The sequence below is a fragment of the Pocillopora damicornis genome, chromosome 6 (assembly GCF_964200805.1).
Source record: "Pocillopora damicornis chromosome 6, jaPocDami1.2, whole genome shotgun sequence".
Classification (NCBI taxonomy): Eukaryota; Metazoa; Cnidaria; class Anthozoa; order Scleractinia; family Pocilloporidae; genus Pocillopora; species Pocillopora damicornis.
Window position 1 is genome coordinate 8,353,296 of NC_142675.1, and position 23,880 is coordinate 8,377,175.

General features: G+C 37.6%; 1 protein-coding gene and 2 long non-coding RNA genes across 4 annotated transcripts; 1 reads left to right on the forward strand and 2 right to left on the reverse strand.

Moving 5' to 3' along the window:
- The first annotated feature begins 818 nt into the window (after nucleotides 1–818).
- On the forward strand, nucleotides 819–23,872 carry LOC149043775 (uncharacterized). Its single transcript, XM_089210690.1, has 20 exons — nucleotides 819–942; nucleotides 4,952–5,296; nucleotides 6,716–6,970; nucleotides 11,141–11,413; nucleotides 15,594–15,644; nucleotides 16,484–16,572; nucleotides 16,772–16,827; nucleotides 17,206–17,384; nucleotides 17,715–17,825; nucleotides 17,946–17,964; nucleotides 18,098–18,128; nucleotides 18,878–19,181; nucleotides 19,353–19,463; nucleotides 19,900–20,090; nucleotides 20,783–20,905; nucleotides 21,146–21,216; nucleotides 21,779–21,819; nucleotides 22,012–22,108; nucleotides 22,192–22,291; nucleotides 22,698–23,872. Exons 1-20 carry the CDS (start codon nucleotides 876–878, stop codon nucleotides 22,761–22,763), a joined length of 2,580 nt encoding a protein of 859 aa, XP_089066816.1. The 5' UTR covers nucleotides 819–875; the 3' UTR covers nucleotides 22,764–23,872.
- LOC149043776 (uncharacterized) lies at nucleotides 5,339–9,779 on the reverse strand. Its single transcript, XR_016187965.1, has 4 exons — nucleotides 9,407–9,779; nucleotides 9,223–9,314; nucleotides 5,799–5,891; nucleotides 5,339–5,498 (listed from the first exon to the last, which is right to left on the reverse strand). It is a non-coding gene; the product is annotated as an uncharacterized LOC149043776 (long non-coding RNA).
- LOC149043777 (uncharacterized) lies at nucleotides 15,098–17,336 on the reverse strand. Of its 2 annotated transcripts, none has more exons than XR_016187996.1 (3): nucleotides 17,202–17,336; nucleotides 16,747–16,850; nucleotides 15,098–16,552 (listed from the first exon to the last, which is right to left on the reverse strand). It is a non-coding gene; the product is annotated as an uncharacterized LOC149043777 (long non-coding RNA). The 2 variants fall into 2 exon arrangements; XR_016187995.1 differs by having other exon boundaries at nucleotides 15,098–16,615.
- Nucleotides 23,873–23,880: the final 8 nt, after the last annotated feature.

The following is a 23,880-nucleotide window of genomic DNA, read 5'->3' on the forward strand; positions in this document are numbered from 1 at the left end:
TTTGCCGATAGAATGACTGCACAACAACGCTTTAAGCTCTGAGCTTTTCGCCGTAGTGTCGCTGTAACTTAACAATTCGTATTTGGAGGGAAATACGCCGTAGTCACCCTGGTCTATCGCGGCTAAGGTAGCCTTGGTACAGATTCTCCGTATCGTATCTTAAAGTCCCTTTTTACATCGGGCACAAAACTAAAAGTCTTAGAGATGTTTTTAGAGGACATGGTTCGAAGATACACGAAGAAGCTGATATCAAGATTGAGGAAAATTACTCTTAAAAAAAGATGTCTTCAAATTGACTTTCCCGCATTTCTTGCTATGTACTGACTGAGTTTGCGCGTCTGGATTGCGTTATTATCTCACTTGTAATCCACTTGACTTCCGTTTCCGGCCCCAGGAATATGGGTACTCTTGTGCATCCCCACAGGGGATAAATCAGTGGAACCCGACCTTGATTATATGTAGTAACCCTAGGAAAAGAATCCACGGTTGATAAGCAAGAAAGAGGAGTTGAAATCTGTCTGTTACAAGTTATTTTTTATTTGCGTGACTTTCATCTACGCGCGCGTGATCGATCGGTGCCTTTGTTCTCATTCGACACATTCGCAAGTTTCACGCATAGTTTAATCTGAATGGTACGTTTCTTCCGCAGAAAAGTTTCCACAATTCATGCAAATTTCTTAAGTGTCTAGCATAAATGGAGTTTTCTACCATAAATCGCACTATCAGTCATGTTGTTCAGGCAATTTGCCGACTATGATCGTGACACTCGGTCCCAGTCTCAAAACGATGGGCATTCTAGTCCATCACTTCAAGTGACTTCCGTAAGATTTAGACACAACCTTCCTTCATTGAAGCATCAGCAAAGGTCTGATAGGATGGTGTCGTTGCGTGATTGTGAAATTTGCTCACTCTTCCTTCTGTTGCTAAAGTTTCTCGGGTCAGGTAAGTGTGAAGTTATTCTCCCGTAGGAAGAATTTGACAGTATTTTTTAACCATGTGCCATTTCCAGCATAGACATCGAAAACGCCGACCCTTCATTTCTGAACATGATTTTCGTCAAAATGATTTCCGAACTCCAAGGTGGCTTTCAACAGTTTTTGTATTTCAAAATTAAGATATGTTTTTGGAATTTCAATCCCGTGATAAATGAGGTCTGAATAACTATGATGCGATATAAATCAAGAGCAAAGGATTTTATGCTTCAAGTGTAACAGTACATACGTTTAGAATTTAACATAAAAATTGAAACTTAGAAGTGCAATATTTTCTTAAATAATGTGAGTCGTCTTTTAAGCCATGAGAAAAGTTACTGCTTTGTCAGGTGGCTTTACATTACAAACATACAGTAATGGCTGTAATGGCTATGCAAACCCAGAAGAGAGTTGTCATATGCACATAAACTCTTATTCTTGCCATATCTATCACTCATTTTTGAGAAGAGCTGTTACCAATTTTTCCACTCATTATTGGTGTTAATAATGACCTCAGCAAGGATAATTGCTGTTAGCTAAGTTGTGTGTGACTTTTCCCTTAGGCAGCAATCATGTAAAGAACTCACATAATGCACTTGAATGGATAAATGAGCATTGTTTGCTCATATACCAACATGTGGGATTTGGTTACTTGACTGGCTTTTGGCTTTATGCACATTTGATTGTAGTATCCCACAATGGTAGTCGTTGGCGACTTATTTTTGTTGTATGATTAAAAACAGATAGAGTTTTAACCATTTGAAATCTTTGTGTAGATATCTTTGCTTATCATATATGCACTGAGATTTGCTCCAAGCTAAATTGACAAAACAAAAAAGGATTTGTAATAAAATGCACAAAGTCTAATACATGTAGGCAGGATGGTTTTTCTCACAATTGAGAAATGGCCATCTGACGTAAACCACAGGATGAAGATGAAATTTTTGACCACTGAAAACAGTAGCATGGGTTTTTTTGCCTTTGTGTTGTGGGAGCTGGCCAAAGTTAATGAAAGTAAATGTTAGCAAGGTTTTCTGGTCACTGACGACTGAATTGTGACTTCAAGGTTGAAAACAAGAAGTCAGCTGGACTTCATGAAAATTTGTGAAAATCATTATGATTTCGCCTCTTGGAAACTCTCAATCTTTGTCTAAATCTACTATTCTTTTGCTTTGATCAATCCCTGACATTTGCAGTTCAGGAAACTAAAGTGGAATCTCCTCTAAAATGGTACAAAAGACTTATATGTCCAGATTCTGACTCTCATAAGAAAACATTGCAATCCACCTTTGTGATTTGATTCATGCTTATGTGAATGAGTGAATATTTATGTTTCAAATTGACTTATCTCAGGCTTCCAATACATGATAGGGAAAAAAAGGGCAAATTTGGCTTTCAGGGTACAATCAAGGATTCTACCAAATCCAATTCTTTTCTGGCAGAACTGCTTCACAATTAAGAAGTACATTTAGTTCCTGTCTTGCTCATAAGTAGAACATCAGAGGGCTTAATGATACAACAGTACATGAACAAAAAAAAGCTGAATTTTCATCTTTCACTTGTATAAAGCCTTATAGTACAGTGTAAGAAAAATCTGTTCTTTCTGTAAGAAATTAAGGTTTAAAAGGTTGCATGGTTAATTAATAATTCAATGCTATCAAAGCACACTTGGTTGCTGTTTTTGTATTTATTGTGACAGCTGCTTTGGTTATTGCTTTGACCCTTTCACTCCCACAAGTGACCGAGACAGAATTTCTCCTTACAATATCAATACAATATCAAGCAGGCAGGTGATGAGAATAGAGAAGAATATCAATCATGGGATTATTAGTTGATCCAATACCAAATTCTCTGAACTAACGTCATAAGAATTGTATGGCAGATAGTAAGGAGAAATACTAATAAGATCTTGGGAGTGAAATGGTTAAGGTGAGGTGAGTAGCCTGTGGTGAGCCACTTAAGTGAACTTGGGGATTAATTTATACAAAATCACTTAATCAAATCCACCATAATTTTCCATCATCTACTTAAAAAATAGATTCCATGTTGCTATGCACCTGTTCAGTAATAGATCACATGTGATGTCAGAATATGGTAAGAACAAAAAAGTGGCACATAAGATGCAGCTTAGCTTGCTCCAGTTGTCAGTTATGAAAACAAAGCAGAATAGCAAACAGCGCAACTGTAGTAGAGGAGTAAAAAAACAAGGGAGACTACAGCACTGTTTACTATCGTGCTCTGCTTACTTACTGAATGCCTAGAACAAGCTAGGGGCAGTTGAGCGTGTCACTGATGTTCTTAGCACATTTTGACATCCTCTGTGATTTATAACTGTACAGAGCAATGGCAATGTGGAATCTATTAGTTTTATTTCATAAAGAAGAAAAAATTGTTAATGGTGAAGTCACCTATGCATTTGTCCTCCAATAGAACATAATTTCATGAAAGAACCAATCAAAATACATGTAGAACTCAGCTTATTATACAAAACCTTATTGATGGTAGAAATGAGGTCAAAGATATTCAAAGATAAAGGAGGCACATCCTGACATCCTTTCTATGATAAGGTTATTGACAATAGAAAATTGTGTTTGATTTCTTTTTTATTTTGATTTCTATAACATTGGAATTTTTATGCCAGCATAATATGCTAAAGTTTTCGGAAAATCATGCACATGTGACAATTGATCATTGCATTGTTGTTTGTGCTGTCATTGCTGTTTTTACCTTGTGTCATGTGATGACTTCAATGATAAATATTTTAGTAGAATAATTGCTCACTTAGGTGATCATAGGGATGTGCATGCTCTGATTGGTCAAGGATTGCATCATACATCTTGCTTTAATCACAGTGCACAGGGTGACCATAGCAGGAGTGCCAAATTTCAAAATGGCTGCCTCATGTTCTTTCTGATGATTACAAGGGAGTGACAAATGCAATAGGTGAAAATTAAATTGTGAAGAGCAGGAAAGTTGCTAAATGATTAGCAGAACACTTTTCAAAACAAAGGGATAAAGTGTTTGGCACTAAAAAAATAGGCCTCTTAAAACTGCTTGCTGACATCTTGATATAGGTAATCAATACAATCATGACAAAATGTGTGCAATGTTTTCTTTATTTATGGAATTTATAATAGAATTCGAAAGCACTGGAGTGATTATATTAAAACAATTATTTTGCTGAAGGCAAAGGGAAGGTCATTGAATAATATTCACTTGACCTTCAGCAAATATTTATCAATTTTTATTCACTAATATGTCATTTCATCATATTTATTAAGGCAATGGAACGCACTAAATATGTGATGGTTGTACACTGTAGAACAGGGAAAGAATAGGAATAGAAGTGATATGTGTGAACTTTGGTTTCTTTTCCAATTTTTAGGCATGATTTTTTCAGCACTGAACTTTAAAGCCACCAGAATTTTTTTCTGGTCATCAAGAACACTTAAATGGTTTCTTTTCTGTGGTTTTCTTCTTTCATGCACATCCTATGTGATGTGTAGGATGCTCAGATAAGACCATACAAATTTTCAAAAAACTAGAAGCCAAAAGACTAGAAAATGAAATGAGTGGAATAATAAATCTCTCATTCGATGGTTTAACATATAATATGGGAAGACATTTCCACTTTCCATTTTCCACCTCAACAAGCTCTTCTTCAAAAATTCCTTCAAGTGTATCACTGTTGAATTTTGAATATTCGCCACTGTTCACATTTCAAGAATTAAAGAAAGTGGAACTTGACAAAAATGATTTTGAAAAGGCACAAATAGTTACACATTACAGTTATTGAACCTTATTTCTTAGAAAATGAAAGCACATTTTGAGCTGATTGATATCAGTGAATACCAATGTAGTGCATATTTACACTTATTGTTGTTACTGCTTATGGTCGTGCCTCTGTGGTGGACTCTATTTTAAGCCCTTCCTCCTAAATATTATCCTTACACATGTATGTTTATGGTTGTCTATTTAAGAGGGTGTAGATGTGCGTTTCACTCAGGAACCTCCTAATCCAAGCTACTTTAACAATGGTAGTGATGCCAACCTGATGTGGGACTACACTGATCCACATAATAACATTCATGCCATTATCTATAGTGTTGTGATAAATCGTGCATTTGTCAAAATGTTGGTTAATGACAGTCATGGTGTCCAAGAACATCCTGATATTCCTCCATCTTACAAAGGAAGAGTTAAAATTGAAGGAAGAGCTACCCTAGTTATCGAGAACATCAACCCTGGAGACAATACCATATTTAGATGTGAACTCCTTGGAGCTATCTACACATTTGCAAGTAGAGTTCAGCTTATTGTGGCAGGTATGTATTACAGATATAAACATTAATAATCAAACATAAATCAAATGCATTCAACTCATGTCTGTCATGTTACTGAGATCTGGAGAAAGTAACCAATAGCATAAATATGCACAAACCTTCATATGCAGGGCTGTAAGTGGCTAGCTAACCTGACTTTTGGGAACAATAGTGCTACTTTAACTTGGCATGCAACACCACACTCCTAAAGGGAGAAAAGAAATTCTAAAATTCACTTAATTTGCTGTTTCACATCAGTAAGAAATCAAAGAGTTATCAGAGACGTATTGCTTTATTCTTCTGGCACTAATTACTGGGTTGCTCTGTTATGCATAGATAATCATTATTGATATGATTACTGTCAATTGAAAATGGTCAGTCAAAACTAGAAACAATCCAACTGGTCAGTAATTCCTGACACTAAGGAGCAAATTGAGACTTGTCATTTGACTGTGATTCAATGTTGAAAACGTTTGTGACATCTCAATATTCATGTACACTTTACCTCATTGTTTGCTTGAACGATTTTCTTCACTTGTAGAGAATCCAAACTCACTGTTTGCTATGTTCACTTGCTTGTTTTGGATCCTTCATGACCCTAGGATAAAAATTGTTTGAGCTCACCAGCCATTACATAATCTTCTTTCTTTCCTTTCCTTTATTTTAATTATGCATTTGCCATGTTTTGTTGGCTTATTTTAACTGTAACACAATACCTGTCACACAACTCCTCTTTTCGAATTGTATTACGAGAGAAAGATACCAGGTTATTATGGCTTAAAAGGAACAAAAGAATCATCATTTGTATTTGGTTTTTGTAGCCTAAAGCCAACCCATGTCTCATATTTCACCTGTAGAAAAAAATCGAAGGCCAAACATCCTGTTTTTTTTTTTGTACTGAGACTGGACCTTCTTTTAACTTAAGTAAAGGGCAAGCAGCATTCAGCATGCCACTGGTATATTCTTTTTATTGCAAAGAGTTCGTAGTTTCTCTTTCATCAAGATTTCAGTCCTCTGGGTGGAGTATGTCTCCTGAAGATCCTGTGTCAGGCCAAGTTCCGAGTGGGGTGATTGGCTCTGTTCCTATTTGTTTGTGCAGCAGCAAAAATTTTATCCACTTGAATGGAAGTAGCTTAGAAGCCAGGGTCCTTAGCCCAAAGAGAAACTTCCTGAATTAGTCCTTAATTCCCTACGCTGGGGCTCTACTTTGTAATTTAGCTTGTGAGCAAGTTACCCAATAGCTAATGCCAACAGGCTAACTTGTACTGAGTTAAGTTTGAGCCTCCTTATACTAGTTGGTTGTTGGGGACCAATTGCTGGATGCTTTGGTTATTTTATTGAAATTGGGTATATTTTAAGACTCAGTCCAAGTAAGGCTTGCTGCGCCACGTGAGGAATGATATAATCTCTTTTACCTTTCAGAGGCACTACTTATAAACATCTCTCTAAGAGGAAAATATTACATTGAAGGATCCCCTGTCACCATGGCCTGTGAGGGTTCTGGGAAACCAATGCCGGAGGTGGCATGGATTAGAAATGGAGTAATGGAAAGTTCAGGGAAGAAAGCTACGTCTTTAAAGTTCGATAATATAAACAGAACAGATGCAGGACAATATACATGTCGAGCCAATAACTCAGTGGAAGTCACTTCTATTGACACAACAATTGTAGTTCAGTGTAAGTATATTTTAACCTTAATTTTCTATTTCTGAATTTACTTTATTAATAGTGCGAATCCTGTTATGATAGTCAGTTACCCAGGACTGACATATCTGTTCAAAAGTGTAAGGGAACAGAATTCCACATCAAACCCTTTTCGGCTTTGTATATGCATTGGTCCCAATTATTGGTTGGGACAATCGAATTTACGTGGAATCATTGCTCAAAAGACATGTTATTTTACTTAGAAGAATGTGACATTTTTTTGCCAAGTCATTGCTTCAGTTGGACTATGTTTAACTCAGAAAATGGTTTAAAACCATTTCCGAATTATTGTGATAATCCAAAATTCACTCCGTTTGACTAGCGGACATTAGGCTAGCGCATATTCTGATTCTGTGTGAGGGCTCTGGTTGGGGCTTAAGGGAAAGCTGAGAATTGGTCAAAATTCTTTTATCTGAGAAACTACATGTTTTTTTACTGGTAGCTGAGATCAGCTAACAGGTGCGAAAATGGGCTTGAACTAAAACTGCATACCTAAGATTTGCGCACATATTTGCATGTGTGGCATTCGAGATATATTATTTCAGGGCGAGAATCCATTGCATATTTAATTATTCGTAAGCCTTGCCACCTTATTTATTCTAAATACTCGACTGTCAAACGACACAAAAGTGACGGACTGCACTATGGAGTGATTACAACTTCACTTTTTTTTAAAGACAGGGAAAGGAATGTCAGATGCTGCACTTGGGTAATTGATTTCTATGACTTTCTAGTTTTGGAGGTTGTGTAACCTGCAAGCACTATGCCGCCCCCCCCCCCCCCATGAGAGATATCTAATTGTTTCAGCGTTCACATTTGCGCAGGTATTGGACCTCTGTTGTCAGGAGCTAATAAAAAGCAAGCAGGAACAGCATGCTAATCTCTAGATTTTGAAGTCACTCGTCCTTAAGAAAATTACACCGGACATGCCTTCTTGGAGTATACCACATATATATAAAGCATGACCTGAAGATTTTAGATATATGAAAATTCACATATTTGCACTGCGGTGGAAAGATGAGATCCTCGCAGCTAAGAACACTACTGAAACGAGTAGTTGTAAATAGGACCTGAAAAAAATTTCAGGCCCGTACGGGATTTGAACCCATGACCTCTGCGATACCGGTGCAGCGCTCTACCAATTGAGCTAACAAGCCAACTGGGAGCTCGTCAATGAATTGCGTCCAAATAAACATCCAAGTGAATGAAGATTTTACCTGTTACAACTCAAAGATCAATACAAAGTCAGTCTATTAAGGGTCCACATCTCACCCCTTCATCATTCATTATTTCATTTTAGTGACTCACAGCCAATTTGATTCAGTCATCGGTGTATTTGTAATTTGGAAAGGTTTCTGTTCTTATCAAGAAAAGAAAAACAAAACAACCAATAAAAAACAAACAAACAAAAACGAAGTAAATGTCCAGAAATGGCCCAAGTCAATGAGATTGCAGCATTGGGGTTTGCTGCTCTCACCAATCAAATCATGGCATTAGGTTTTTCAAAAGAAAGATATGAAGTTTTGACTGATGAAGTGAAATGAACTTGTTAACTTCTGGTGGAAACTGGCTGCTTATCTTGATTCAAGTAATCCAAATTATTGTGACAGAATTTACAGTTTTCAATTTATAAAAAGCATTTACAACGGAATTTGAAAACATCTCAGCAATCATGCTAATAACAGCAGTTATTCGCATTAGGCCCAGTGAAGATTGTTGAATAATCGCTTCAACCTCGTCTTAGGAGATCGTTCAACAATATTCACCTCACCTTCAGCTAACAAATATTAAATGCACAGTACTGTGCAAAAGTAACGCAAGGGAAATGCGTGAATTTCGTTCTTTGTTCCAGTGAACTTTCGTCGAAATCCATGCGAAAGTTCGATTGACTTGAGGCTTTTTGAGCAAAGTTCCGTTTAAAAGAGAGCGCTATTTCGTTGAATTTTCGCTTTGAAACAAAAGTTCAGTGAAATTTCGTGATAAAAAGCGTCAGTTTACTGCTTGAATAGAAAAGAATATGAAGACCCCGAAGAAGGGATCATCTCTGCCTCCTTCCAAGGTGATTCTGTATCTAAAATCTAATGATCAATACCAATAATTAATTAAGTGTTGATGTAAATGAGAGTCAGCAATTAGCGTTGCCGCAAAACAAAACATGCGAGGCTTGTGAAGTTTAGCAACAAATTTTACTAACATTGGAAAAATCTGTGTTTACTGCTACTTACTTTTCCTTTGGGCTTTTCTGGTTTTTTCCTTTCTCTTTGTAACTTTTCTTTCCTGCTGTTTCATTTGTTTTTGCCAAGGGTGACTCTGGAATCTGCGAGTAAGATCAAAATGCATCAAAATCTCTTCAAGTTAACAAGTATAGTTATGTCAAACTTAAAGGCAGTCTGTTGAACGAATACTTACCAATTTCTTCTTTGCTCTTGTTTGACATGGCGGCAGGTCGCTCTGTGTGAAAGTTTTCTGAACCTCCACCTCCAGCGGGTAGCAATCCACAACTACCATGTGCTCCTTACTAGTCTTTCTCAGGATTACCTTTACTTTCTGCCCCTCTTTAAGCGCATAGAGATGCAAATCTTGGTGGCACCATGTCTACTGATTCCCCCCACACATGAACTTTTAGGGGATAGTTCGGTTAAGGCTTGCGCTTTGTGGTTTCTTCCTCCATTCTGAAGCACTTACAACGATAAGATTGGAGGAAGATCGAGCACTCGTCGCTGAAAATCATGTTGTGGAAAGTGTCGCCACTCTCCAAGATGCGTTGAGCGAATTTCAGATGCTTGGCTTTGTTGGTGTCACGAATCAGCTGGCAATAAGCAGTCTGCTGCAGATTCCAGCCTTGCTGCTCTCACGCTTTCGTACCGTAGACGAAATAACTAGAATTCCACGTTTTGCAAGCCTCTTAACTTAACGGGCCTAGCCATGTTTTAAAATAAAAATTTTAAGAACAGAGGAGTAGTTTCTGGTACTCTAATCAGTCCATGTTATCTCTTTAGTTGAAAATTGTATTCTATAATTCTCAAAACTTTTGAAACACGCATCTAAAATAAAAAAAGCTTCACGTGCCCGTTAAACTACCTGGACTTTCGATAAACGGGCCCCTGGTGAGAAAACTGTCCTCTTGCCGTCAATACCCTGGGAATTATGATGAGAGTACCAAGGTAGTGCTCTCCAGGGCCACAGCCAATATATTTAGCTATCTGAAGCCGGTTTCAGGTGTCGCCACATTTGACTTATTTTGGGCCACAGAAACCCGATCAGTGTTCAACGCACTCCTCCTCCTCCGTCTTCCCAGCCGAGAAAATGTGGCTGAGTTTTGTCGCCAGCTTTAAAGTAGCGAAAAATTCAGCTAAACAGTCTTTACAAGACTTTCAACCTTTCCGTCAGACGCACAGCAGTCGTAGTGAACAGCCATATAACAGCCTCCTTGATCACTTGCCACGAATTTCTCACCAGCACGTTCAGTTACTGTAATATTCGGTCTCTCTGTACAAATGAATAAATATTCCTTCAAGTGCAAAGGGTAAAGTAAACTTTTTATGTTGTTCAGTTAAGCTCTTTTTCAAATAAAAAATTTTTTGGACGTTTTGTTGCAGGCAAATTCTGAAATGAAATGAATAGCGTTTCACTTTCATTTAGGTCTTCAGCCAATGAAAATAAGGCCTCTTGATGTAAGGAGGACATGCTTTAGAAAAAAAGTTGTTCACAAACGAGTAGTTACGCTTTAGTTTAGTTGCACTCGTCTCCTGGCCCAAAATTAAATATTTTAATAAAAATATTTTCACGAGCGACAGTGTTTTTATGTCCGTTAAGACATAAAGCTGGGCTTCACAAATTGCTCATTTTTAATAGCAGAGGATATAAAATAGCTATCCTAGTAAAAACATAGTGCTATTTTTCTTGCTGCAGTAATGCCATTGTTTTTGCAGTGTGCAATGTGTAAGTTAAAGTATTTTGCTTTTAGTCAGTATTCTAACCATTGATAGATGACTTGCTACAATTTTACAAAAGCGCTATATTTTCTGCCTAAGGCACTCCATGGACTGATACAAGTCCATTATATTATACATTATGCACCTTCTAGACAGGCGAAATGTATGAGCGATGAAATATCTGAGATGATTTGATTTAAATTTTAAGACAAACCTGAAGGTGTGAGGCTCACTACCAGTGCTGCCCAAAATACCGTCGCTGAAGGAGATACTGTTTCATTCAAGTGCATAGTTACGGCTGCTGTGCCACAAGTGTCAATTTACAAATTCTATTTCAATGGCAGCCTCCTAAGCGAGAACAGCAATAGTGAGTATACTGTCAATAACGTCAATCGATCTCAGCACTATGGCGAGTACAAATGTATTCCACATAATGACGTTGGAGATGGAGCAAAAGCCACTGTGAGACTTAAAATAAAGGGTGAGTAGAAACATCTTTGAGCCTTTTTAAGTACTTTGGAATTATAATTTAAAACGGGAAAAATGTTTTATACCAGTTTACATTGCGTCAATAAAACTTCCCTCTGTGAATCATTACAACCCCGAACAGGAAGGAATAGAGACCCTGGTGATGAGGTTGACGTGTTGTGCGTGGCGATCAACACATGTGCTAGTTAGCAGTATTCTCAAGCTGATGAAGACTTTTGTTGATGTTCCTGATGTTTTGAACAAATTTTCAAAGATAGGGAAAGTTTTCTTTTGATGCAGTGTATGATGTCAGTATCAGTTGAACTGATATGTTATGGAAATGAATTAAAATATTGGTTTGCGAAAATGAACCAAAATTTAAAAAAACCACAATAAGCAACCTCTAGTTAAAGTATCACCAGTCAATTATATGCTGCCTTCAATCCTAATAAGCTTGGGAAACTGTAAGTGGTGTTTGACTGCACGGTCCAATACAAAGGGAAATCGTGGTCCAGACTTGACTAACAGCCTGCTTGGTGTCCTCTTAAGATTTTGTCAGGAACTAGTATCTCTCTCGTCAGACATTGAAGCCATGTTCCACCCAGTAATGTTTGATCCACATGATGTTGATACCTTAAAGTTCCCTTGGTGGCCTGACGATGACTTATCTAAAGAGCCTGTTGAGTACACTTTTTTGGTAGCACTTCTTCACAAAGTCGGGACAATTTTGGTCCACAAGAAAGACGGCTCAAGACAATGCAGGAGACTTTGACAATGAAGTGATCGAGATAGTATTGAAGAAATTTTATGGGGATGACTGTTCGAAAGCGGTGCAGTAAATTGAGAGATTTGTGTGTCCTATTGTCAAGAGGTGGATTTCGATTGACTAAGTGATTGTGTGACAGGAGGCAAGTCCTCAAAACCATTCCAACCTCAGACAGAGCTTCGTCAATTTTGGATTTGGATTTGGATTTAAATTCTGGTGTACTTCGTATCGAAATAACCCCTTGCTGTTCAGTGTAACATGGAAAGCAACATGTTTACCTTCAAGATGATACCAAAAGATGTCCTTCACACGAAGAGTATTCTATCAGTGACTAGCTCTATTTACTATCCAATTGACATAGTATCACCAATCACCTTACTAGCTACAAAGCGCCTTCAAGATCTCTGCAAACAAGGACTCACCTCGGATGAAGAGGAAATGGGAAAGAAATTTCAGTTTTGGAGATCATGGCTATCTAATCTACCTATGCTTTCAAGTGTTTCCTTACCAATAGGTTTGAAAAGCGATCGACTATGGCCGGGTAGAAAATGCAGAGCTTCACCACTTTGCAGATGCCCCTCAGATTGCTTATGGGACTGTGTCATATGCAATACTCGTCAATGAAAATGGCCGTACCCACTGCAGTTTCCTCGCCGGAAAATCTCGTGTAGCTCACGTGAAACAGATGGTTATACCCAGATTGGAATTTTCAGCCGCTGTTTTAGCTGTCAGAATGAATAATACGTTAGAAGAATTTCAGTCAAAAGTTGACAAGACAGTTATTTGGTCAGACTCCACAGCTGTCCTCCAATATATCAAGAGCAAAGAGACAAACGATTCTACATGTTTGTGGCCAATTACCTGGCAGTGATACATGATGGCTCAGAACCTTCCCAGTAGAACTATGTGCCCACAAGTATCAACCCAGCTGACGATGCCAGCCGAGGACTATCGGTAAAGGAGTTAGTAGAGAAGGAAGTTTGGTTCAGAGGCCCTAAGTTTTTGTGAGAAAGTGAGACATCGTAGCCCACCCATCCAGTCTCCTCAGTCAGTATTTCTGAGTAAGACCCAGCAGTCAGAGGTCAAACTCGAACAGACCATATTACTATCATGGAGGATAAACGACCACTGGACCTAATGGTTCTGCAATATTCGTCATGGTTTGAGCTTAAGAAGAGAGTTGCTTGGCGTCTAAGATTTAAGGAAAATTCTTTAAGAGCAAGAGGTGCTTAGAAGAGGACCCTGTTGATCCATTACCTTATGGAAGGCTGTCGATAGACGAATTACGATATGCAGAGGCTCTTTGAAGAGTACTCAGTTACTGTTTGATATGCCAAGACAAAATGCTGCAATTGATGTTAGATTTACCTGGCAACATGCTTGTTCCAGATAAACCCCGTTTTCTAACGTTGGCATAGATTTCTTTGGCCACTTTACGTGAGGCAAGGCAGAAGCACAGTTAAAAGTTATGGTGTCTTTTCTCTTAACTATCCGAGGAATCCACATTGAAGTGACCGAGTCTCTCGACACAGATTCGTTTATGTGCGCTCTTTGCAGATTCATCATCAGAAGAGAGAAGCCAAAGATGATAAAAGGTAACAATGGTATGAACTTAAGTAGCGGAGAGAGAGAAATCCGTGAAGCCCTAAACGACTGGAATCAGCAGAAGATAGAAGTTATCCTACACTAGAAGAACATCAAGTGGAAGTTTAATTTCGCTGGAGCATCACACATGGGAGGAGTCTGGGAACGCACGATTCGTTCAGTGAGAAAGATCTTAAGAGTTCATTTTATGCAACAATTGGTTCTGGAGAGGCACTGCCAACGTTGATGGCAGAAGTTGAGGGAATTCTCAATGGTTGACCATTGACTCTCAACAGTGACATGCAGTCCTATCGATTCAGAATCTTTGACTGCTAACCATTTGTTACTTCAATCGCATTTAAATTTGCCACCAGGAGACTTCGTTCGGAATGATTTGTACTGCCAACGTCGCTGGAAGCAGGTTCAATACCTTCCTGACGTATTTTGGAGGAGATAGTTGTCGGAATATCTACCAAATTTGCAATAACGGCAGAAATGGATCAGACTACGTCATAGTTTTGCTATTGGTGACCTGATTTTAATTCCTGATGAAAGAGTTCACCACAGTCAGTGGCCTTTGGGTCGCGTTCTCGCAGTTCACCCAGGAAGAGATGGATTTATCTGATCTGTCAAGGTTGCGACAAAGTCCTCTACATTCACAAGGCCAGTCTCAAAGCTTTGTTTCCTCAAACATGAGATCTAACTCGCGACGAAGGACTCTAGTTAATCTATCTGACTATCGTGTTGTTTCTTGAAAGTGAAAAAAGCCTTTTAATTTGTGCACCAGCTGTGCATGAACTAGTGGACTAACTTAAGGGACTCTTATGTTATTTATTATTTGAATTCTAGTCGCCCAATACTTAAAGCAAACTTGAGGGGCTGGAATGTAACAACTAGAATTTGGATTTCTGTCGATTGTCAAGTAACTGCGAAAATATTTTGTATCGTTTTTCTCTCAATTGAACTACTATTGTGATGTTCTGTTTCGATTTAATTGAGCCCGCGTTTTTGTAGGGGGTTGTGTAAGAATTACACAATGCTGGTGGCACTTTATTTCTCGCCAGTAAAAGCTTTGTTTCGTTACATACTTCTCATTACTAGTTGATTTCAAATAAGTCGGTCGTCTCGTTAGTTTTTGCTAGCGCCGTGTTACTTTTGTTTAAGAGTTTTACTACCAGCCCTGGTGATGCCACAAATTGTAAGTTAATTTCTTTTTCATGTAGCTCTGTCGTTAGTCTTGTTGTTATATTTGTATTTAGATATTTGTATTTATTATTTATTTTCAGTCATATCACAAGTACACAACTACACACCTACACATCTTTACATCTACATCGTCCATCGGGCGAACAGATAAGCTCTGCATTCATTTTGTGGCGAACCTGGCGCTACAAAACCTTTCCCATTTTACTTGGAAAAGCACTTTTTTCGATATTAGAAGAAACCATTCGGCTTCATCTTAAAATTAAACAGATTTAACTATTAATATATATAATATTAACATATTAACACTTGACACTTTGTCACTTGACTTTTATTTCAAACTTAGCCCTCTCTGTAGTTCTTTGCCATTTTTGCAGCTTTTTAGTGATAGCGTTGACAATAATAATAATTACAATCATGAGGAAAGTTATAAAAATATCAATGATAATAATGTTGGTTACAATGATATTAATAATAATAACAGTTTTAGGAAGTGTAGTCTATCATACCCAGAACCTCCATGAAAAACTATATTTCAGCTAACGTATTATTACTATCAAGTGGTTTGAGGTTGGTATGATGATTAATTAAATTTAAAATTTCATGTCGATCATTTGAGTCATATTTTGTTTTTCCCCAGTTCAAATAATTTCAAGTACAGTTGCTACTTCATCCCAAACAACTCCTGCAGGTAATTAACGTTTTTTTATAGGCGTTTCTTTAACCTCCGCGTAAAACTATGTCATCATAATAGCATGTTCTTTGCTGTTACGAAATGAATTTGAGTAAAAGACATAGAGTGAATTAAGTCACTAAAAGTCTGGAACTTAGCAAAGGACTGTACACTCTCAAACAGTCACAACACAGACTGCTAAATCTATATCAAAATTGGAAAATTTGTTTGCAAAGTTGTTACTATTCCGTAATAACCTTTCACCTAACACAAACTTATACGATTATGTGAATCTCGTCAGGTGTCATGCAGCGACTCAAAAGATCTTTATGAGTAAAAGGCTATACCTTCTACAATTGAAGGATTAAGAATAAGCATAATTATAGATGTATAAAAGTATTCTTTTTATTTCTCTAAAGACTCATTCTAGGTGTGGGTTAATGAATATTTTGAGGCATATTACGCTGGCCATCCTCAAACACAAGTAACTTAATTCATGTGGCTCCGCAAAACTGTTTTTCAAGTGGAGTGGGGGGGGGGGGGTGAACCACAGTATTCGTTCAAAAAAATATAATTCAATCCCTCTGAGTGCTTACTTACACATGTTACAAGTTTCTGTATCAAATATTAAAAAACATTGTGATCAAGGCTAATCGTAACATGTTTATGCTATTGCGTGCACTAAAACATAAGTTTACTCTCAAGCTTAGTGGCACTCTGTCAGAATGATCTCTGCTGGAATTATTGAACAATGTTCAAACTGAATTATTGTTAGATGGAACCACTTCTCAGCAGTTTTTGTGAATCAAGGCTCTTCATGTTTTTCGTAAATGTAAAAGGACACGGCTTTTCTTTAGCTTCAGAAAGTACAGATGTTTACCTGACAGCGACAATCCAGGGGAACTGTAGCAGACGTTCAGAAGTTGCTGCGAAATTTCCAGAAATGGTGAGATAATCAACTTGATCCTTATACCGGAGTGTATAGAATTCTGCCATAACATTTATCATTAAAAGGGAGTCTTAATAAATCTGCTCTTGAACGAAATCGCAATATTTTTGGTAAAACAAAATGACATTTTGAACGATCTTCAATTATAAACAAACAAGTATTCGAACTTACATTTTCTCTTTAAATGTCCTTCTAGGCTTGTCAAATTGCCTTTAAGTTTGGCTGCTCATCCGCCAACACCGTGATCACGAGGTAAGGTGCAGTTTGTCTCAACACTGAAACAACAAACCTTGGTTTATTACATCAAAAACGCTCTTTTGGTCAAATATCAACGTATTTTAACACTTAAAAGTCACCAAAGTACAAATAGAATGCCGAATAGAGCACCGTGCTGTAAAGAGCAACAAATATTAGGAAAAGGTAATGCAATAATATTTCCAAAGGTGACAAATGTTTGAATAGGTGAAGAGTGTAAAAGCGGATGAAGAAACCACTTGCAAACCTAAATGAACTCTTCCGACGATTTCTTTTTGTTTAATACCGACTGTATAATCAGTCATAACTTATGAGTCTTACTCTTTTCGGCACGGTGTTCGATTCGGAATTTTACAACCTTCCCCCCCTACCTAGGTGTGGCAGTGTTGTTCTCGACTTCATGATGAGGTTCAATCGAAGTGTAGTCGTCAGCGATGTTTTGACTGTCCTGTTGGATGCTGCAAGGCAAGAGAAATTCGAAGGTTTCAAAGTCGATCCAGAATCAATTAAACAAGTTTTTATAACCACAGACGGCTCGGAAAGCACAACAAAAAGTATGTTTTACAAAGAAATATAATTGTTAAATGTTTACACGTATTCGTCCGAAGATGGAAATTTTTAATTGTATTCCGTATCTGTTTAATTAAACAAGTCAATTCTGTGAGTCATTTATTTCCAAGTTTTGTTTTCGTCTCTTTTGTTGTTTCTATTAAATTAAACAAAATCTTACTTTTAAAAATTACTATAGAGAGAGTAGCACCTTGCTTTTCCTTAGTACCTAGCCAATTCGAGTTAACGGTAGTTAGAGCAGTGTACTGACCACGATCACTGTAAATGTTGTTTGAATGTTACCTGATCAAGCTTTGTAAAATGAATCATTTTAGGTCCTGAGGAATGTAACTGCCCATCTAACAACGTCTCGTTAGCCATAAATGGGGTTCTTGCCTTCATAATCGTTCTTCTAATTATTTACATAATCTGGCTACATAAGAAAGGTAGGTAAAAAATTCATAATCTATGATAGAGGGTTTGGCTGCAAGATTCATTATTAAGCAAAAGCAAATCTTGACCCACATTCACATCATTTGCCTTTTTTTCCTTTCGTTCTTTTCCAGGCGCTGTAGGGAAGCAGAGGTAAGAATTTGCTGCCACTTGGATTGTGTCGATGTAATGTAACAGATATGGTATCATCTTATAACAAACTTCCATTTAAAACTGATGAGATTCTCAGCTCGTCATAAATATTTGTATGCTTTCTCAATTGTAGGACTTATGAAGATGAAAGAGGTGTTTCCTACGTAAGTTACAGCTAAGACATTGAGGTCATGTTAGTGTGGCCTGTAATTATGTAATCTCACTTTACCTCTACTCTCTAGAAGGAAATAAACGCTTGTAACAAATAGGAAGGAAAAAAGGTGTAGTTCTACCAAAAAGGCATAATGCATTAATAACAGGTACAATAGAATATAGGAAGAAGTTTGACTCGATAAGGTCTTTGTCCTGGGATCATGTCCTTTACCAAGCTGCTCCATCGATTTTCCTTCGGTTGTCCCTGGTTCAACTGCGTGGTTTCACTTCATAGATCGCTAACTGGTCTGCACCCGGTTGATATTTGTTTTGTAAATAATTTTTTTTTTCACGCTGTTTTGGCCGTCTGTTTATCTTGATGCCTTATTTTCAAAGCGTTCGTCCAGGAGCTCAGTACAGCAAGAGTTTTTTTTTCGTGTGTGCATTTGTCAAACAATTGCACTACCAATCGACGATCTTCATGTTGCAGTTTGTAGCTGCAACGAATATGCTATGAACCTCGATCACTGCATTGGACATGATAGTTTCAATGGCAGAGAACAAAGTGTTAGTAATAATAAATATTAGTAATATTTAAGGACAAGAGATTATAAAATACTAATAATCTTTTGTTATGAAATAATAGAAACGCTTCTCTGATGAAAACGGGTAAACTGATTTTTATAAAAATGTAGGAAATTTTATTGGGATTAATAACAGATTTCTATATGAATACCTTAACGGTATGTTGGTTTAATAGAATGAAACAGGATTAGAAGATAGCGACCCAAGTCTACCCGATTCAGCAAAACTCACCCAGCCTCCTGCGGAATACATGGATCTCATAGAAGTCAACAAACATGATAGAAAAGCACAAAGTACCGCTTCAGGTGCTGATTACGTGCCTCTTCATCCGTTATCACGCTGCTGGGAAGTTTCAAGACACCACGTGACCATAGAAAAAGTTATTGGTAAAGGTGCTTTTGGTCAGGTTGCCAAGGGAACAGCAGTAGGACTTCGAGGGAGTCCTGAAGCGATCACAGTGGCTATTAAGATGCTTAAAAGTGAGTTCTTGAACTGTAAATTGAATGACAGTCTTGGCCTACAGTCATATACTATTACCGGGTTATCGTAACCTTTTTAGCTTTTTGTGATTGGATAACTTATGTCGCTATTTCGACATTTTGCATATTATTCTCGTAAACCAAATTTTACTCCTTGTTTTAACGCTCCAGAAAACGCTACTGAATCGGACAAGAGAGATTTGATGAAAGAACTTGACACAATGAAGCAGCTGAAACCACATCCTTACGTCATTAAACTTCTGGGATGCGTTACAGAATCTGGTAAGCTTTGATTATGAGGTCTAATTTTGCTGTACACATTTTGCATCTGATTTACTCTGTAGCGCTTTCGCGTCATTGATAATTTGCCTCAGTTGAAGATTCATTGCTTCACAATTGAGCACAACAAACAACCATCGCATATGGTAATTTTATCCTTTTTTAGCTAACAGCGACGCTCTTGGATTTGCTGATAGACGAAGACCAAATATTTGCCATTGAACAAGCCATTCTGTTGTAATAAGCAGAATCGCTTTTTCTGAGGGAATATTTGGTCTTTACCTTCTTATGAGACCGTTACAAAGTTTTCCAGCTTTTCATCGTAAAACTGCATCTTGTTTTCGTGCGATTTCTTCAAAAGTATGACTGCTATTTATTTTACTTATTGCTAATTTTTTAGGAAGAGAAATATCTAAATGAAACTGTTTAATTTCTTCAGAAGAGCTGCTGGTTTTGATTGAATATGTGCCTTTTGGGGATCTGCTGGGTTACCTGAGAAAGAGCCGTGGATTAAAAGACACTTACTTCCAAGACCCGGATATCAAACCACAAACAAATCTGACGTCACAGCAGCTGGTGAAGTTTGCTTGGCAAATTGCTGATGGAATGAGTTATTTGTCCTCAAAATCTGTAAGTTAATTAAAAAGGCATCAAAGAAACACAATTCTAAAGCCTTCTTGTAAGGTGTATCGTCATGTTAAGCTATGTCTTGCATAGAAAAAATAAGTCTTCACAAGATCACGCCCGGGATATGCAAACGTATTCTTACCGTCTTGTTGAGGCTATTTCTTTAGGGCCAGGAACCCTACCAGTTTTGACGTCATCACCTAAGTTATATTTCAGTGTGCGAATGGCGATATTTGTGCATCGCTGCAAGTGTACCTCATCGAAATGAAATATCTGGGTTTTTCTAGTGTACGCAAAGGCAGATACGTGAATGAATAGGATCTTTTATTCAGCCTAAACTAAGTGTACAACGAATATCCATTTTAGTGACAAGAAAGAAAAGGAATCAAACTTGAAATTAAAAAATTCGTCTCTGGTTGCTAAACTGCTACATTACGGAACCCTATTTCGAATAAAATCTTAAGATAAGCTTTCTATGAAATAATTATGTATTGCAGAAATAAAGTGGTTTGCTTCTCTTTGGAATATGGAACAGCAATTATAGTAATTTTAATTTTCTGCCATCTGGAATAAAGAGAAATAGATACACCATATTATGTCGCTGGATATTTCTATTTTCCCATCTGAACCATTTCATTTCAGTTCTTTTTCTTCTGGAATCGATAATTTTTGCTCTCGTATCAATGCTTTCATAGATCATTCACCGAGACCTTGCGGCCCGTAATGTGTTGGTTGGACAAAAGGAAACGTGTAAAGTGACAGACTTCGGAATGGCCAGAGATGTGCAGCAGGAAAATATTTATGAACGAAAGACTAAGGTAATCAAGAAAGAGGGGAGGTGGGGACGGTACTACATATCGTTCATTTTCGTGATCTTTCACACCATAGTTCTGTTAAAGCTGATATACTCCCGATTTCGATCACAAAATCCTTGGATGGGACCTTAATGAAAATATTAGCCATGCGTATACGAGTGTAGTTTTAAATATCACTGTCTTTGACCGGTCGCTTCCTATAATTTTTTTGCTGTTTCAAAAAGTGATGTTTGAAATCTTTAGGGCCGTCTTCCCGTGAAGTGGACAGCTTATGAGGCCTTGATGTATAGTAAATATACCACGAAAAGTGATGTGTAAGTATACCCGATTATTACCCGTAGCAATTTTCCAACAAGTTTTACCAATAGAATAAGAGAGAGGGTAAGTTTTGGGCTCGGTAATGAAATAGAGAAAGATGTTCTTCATCCTCTCACGAGCGTTGGACAATGAAAAAATTCGTGACTCTTCATGAGGAATCGAACCTCAGACCATCGGATTCCGCGTTCCGATGCTCATACCACTGAGCCTCAAGGACTCTACGGTGAGCTAGGTCTATTAATAAGTTCATATGACACGCGTCCTGCATACTGCAAGGATCAGCAATGTCGATAGAGTCATGTTTGTACATAAAAATAAGAGAGAGAATCGGAGCGCGGAATCCGAAGGTCTGAGGTTCAATTCCTCGTGGGGACTCAAAATTTTTTCTTTGTCCCACACTCGTGACCAGACGAAAAACATCTTTCTGTTAGTGTTATCAATTTTAATAAGGACATGAATTCTATGCTTTGTCAAAGAATTCATATATTTTAGTTGTCGTATATAATGTTAAAGTCTTCAGTCACCCAATATATATTTGTTTGATTTGTCTTTCTGCAGATGGAGTTATGGAGTTTTGCTGTACGAGATTTTTACCATAGGTAACGTCGAATGTAAATTTATAAGGCCCTGTTGATGTTTTTTGCTATATACTATGTTTAATTAAGCAATGTAACGTGTTCAGTTAGACAAACGTAATGAGCTTCAAACTACATCAAATGACACGGGTGATGTTTCAGTGAAGGTCATTTTTTCGTCACATTTATATTTCGATGGTCTTATGGTTCTTCCAGGTGGTTCACCTTACCCACGAATGGATGGAAGAAAAATTGCAAACTTACTTCAGGATGGATACAGGATGCCTAAACCACAACACGTTGATGAGGAATTGTAAGAGCTTTTTCAATTCGTTCTCTCTCACCCTACAAGGAAACGTTCTTTAAATCTCTAACAGATCATTTGAACAATACTAGGTATCAGATTATGATGAAATGCTGGAAGAATGACCCCGATGCAAGACCAACCTTTACTGAATTGAAAAATCAGCTTAAGGACATGGAAACCCTACACAAGGTGAGAATTTTGATCAACATGAAAGTTCCTTTCACGTTAGACCGATTGACTTAGGTACAGCTAATAAGGGTTTTAACCTTAATAGCGTTTAGCTTATATAGCGTGATTTTTACGAAGTTTGGATTGCATCTTCTTGTTATGTCACTGAAGCTAGCACTCCACGAAAAACGGGGAAGAAGCAAACGAGAATGTCCTTACGACAATTGACTCATTATGGTTATTTAAAAGATCGTAGGATTATTGCAAAACTGCATTGAGACGCATAAAGAGTAGCAGACGACACCATAAAATACTTTCTTGAATTTGTTTTGGTGTGAAAAGCTGACCACTTCTGAGGATAAATGCTTATAACGTAAGAGGAACACTTTTTTAATGATGCTGAGTATTATATTGTTCTTTTCTGCAGAAGCTGATCAACATGACAATGTACGACAAGCAGTTGTATGCAAACGTCGAGGATTTAATAGTGTAGTTAGATAGATTTCCGCGGTATATGACTGGCTAACAATTTGAATCATCTTTTCCTCAAACGCTTATTTGGCAGAAAAAGCAATTTTGTGTAAAGCAATTAGGCTGGAACGTTAGAACTCAATTGATTTTATATTCTTAAACGCTGTAACGCTTTTATCAGTTTACCGATAAAGTATACTCTCATTTTCTCTTTAACATGTTTAGCACTTACACGCATGCTCGACACAAGCGTTGGAGTTCAGTTTATTTTCTGGCTCAATTCCGAAAGGCAGGACAGCGCGGAAAAAAATCCAATTAACTAGACTGATGAGATCTCGCTCAGAGTGCCATAGTTGTCTACAGTTTTAGTAAATTTCTAAAATGTTGTTTTGCGGCAAAACCGGTTTGTTTTTAGGAGAGCTATCCGGCGCATAAACTGCTTTCCATAAGACCGCATTTACCTGCGATACCAACTCGAAATACTTTTACACTGAAAGTATTATTAATTAAGAATTAACGTTATCCTAATAAAAATTATACTTGGCACATTACTCGTGCAATCGTCTTAGCTTTGAAAAATGAATTGCTGAAAATTTTATATACAATTTTGAAGAGTCTTGCTAAGAGGAAAATGACATTTCTGTGGGAAGCGAAATGTAAAAAAATTGTGAAATACAAGGTGTAGTAAGACCAAAAGAAACTAAATTTTAAGATCTGAAGTTTTTGGTGGAGCAGAAATGGTGTTTGCAATGTGCACGCTAGCTTTCCATTTATTCTCGTCCAAGTTTCAATGTAGAACGAAAGACTGGCAACATGACCACAAGTCTCGGAAAGTCCTGCTTTACAGCCTAAGCAGTGTGCTGATATTACAGTACCTTCTTTACTTGTAATAATCCAAACTGGAAGAGGAGGCTCATTCATGCGCTGCGAATGTCGCACCTTCGCGATCACCACAAACTTATCGCAGATGACTTTGCCTTGAACACTAGTGATAAAACCCGAAATCATTAGGTTGTAAGCTTCCATACTCTTGAAGGCTTTGAATTGTTCCTTTGTATAGAAGCTGGTATCCATTACCAAGTAACAAAGGAAATCTGTGGCCTCTATCGGCGGTAGACATTCTGGATCCAAGTTGGCAC

Bases quoted from the DNA above. Each gene is read 5' to 3' on its own strand.
- LOC149043775 (XM_089210690.1), top strand. From the start codon at position 876: ATGGTGTCGTTGCGTGATTGTGAAATTTGCTCACTCTTCCTTCTGTTG. The intron at 6,971-11,140 runs GTAAGTATATTT...TTAAATTTTAAG, and splicing joins CACAACAATTGTAGTTCAGT to ACAAACCTGAAGGTGTGAGG. The intron at 11,414-15,593 runs GTGAGTAGAAAC...GTTTTTCCCCAG, and splicing joins TGTGAGACTTAAAATAAAGG to TTCAAATAATTTCAAGTACA.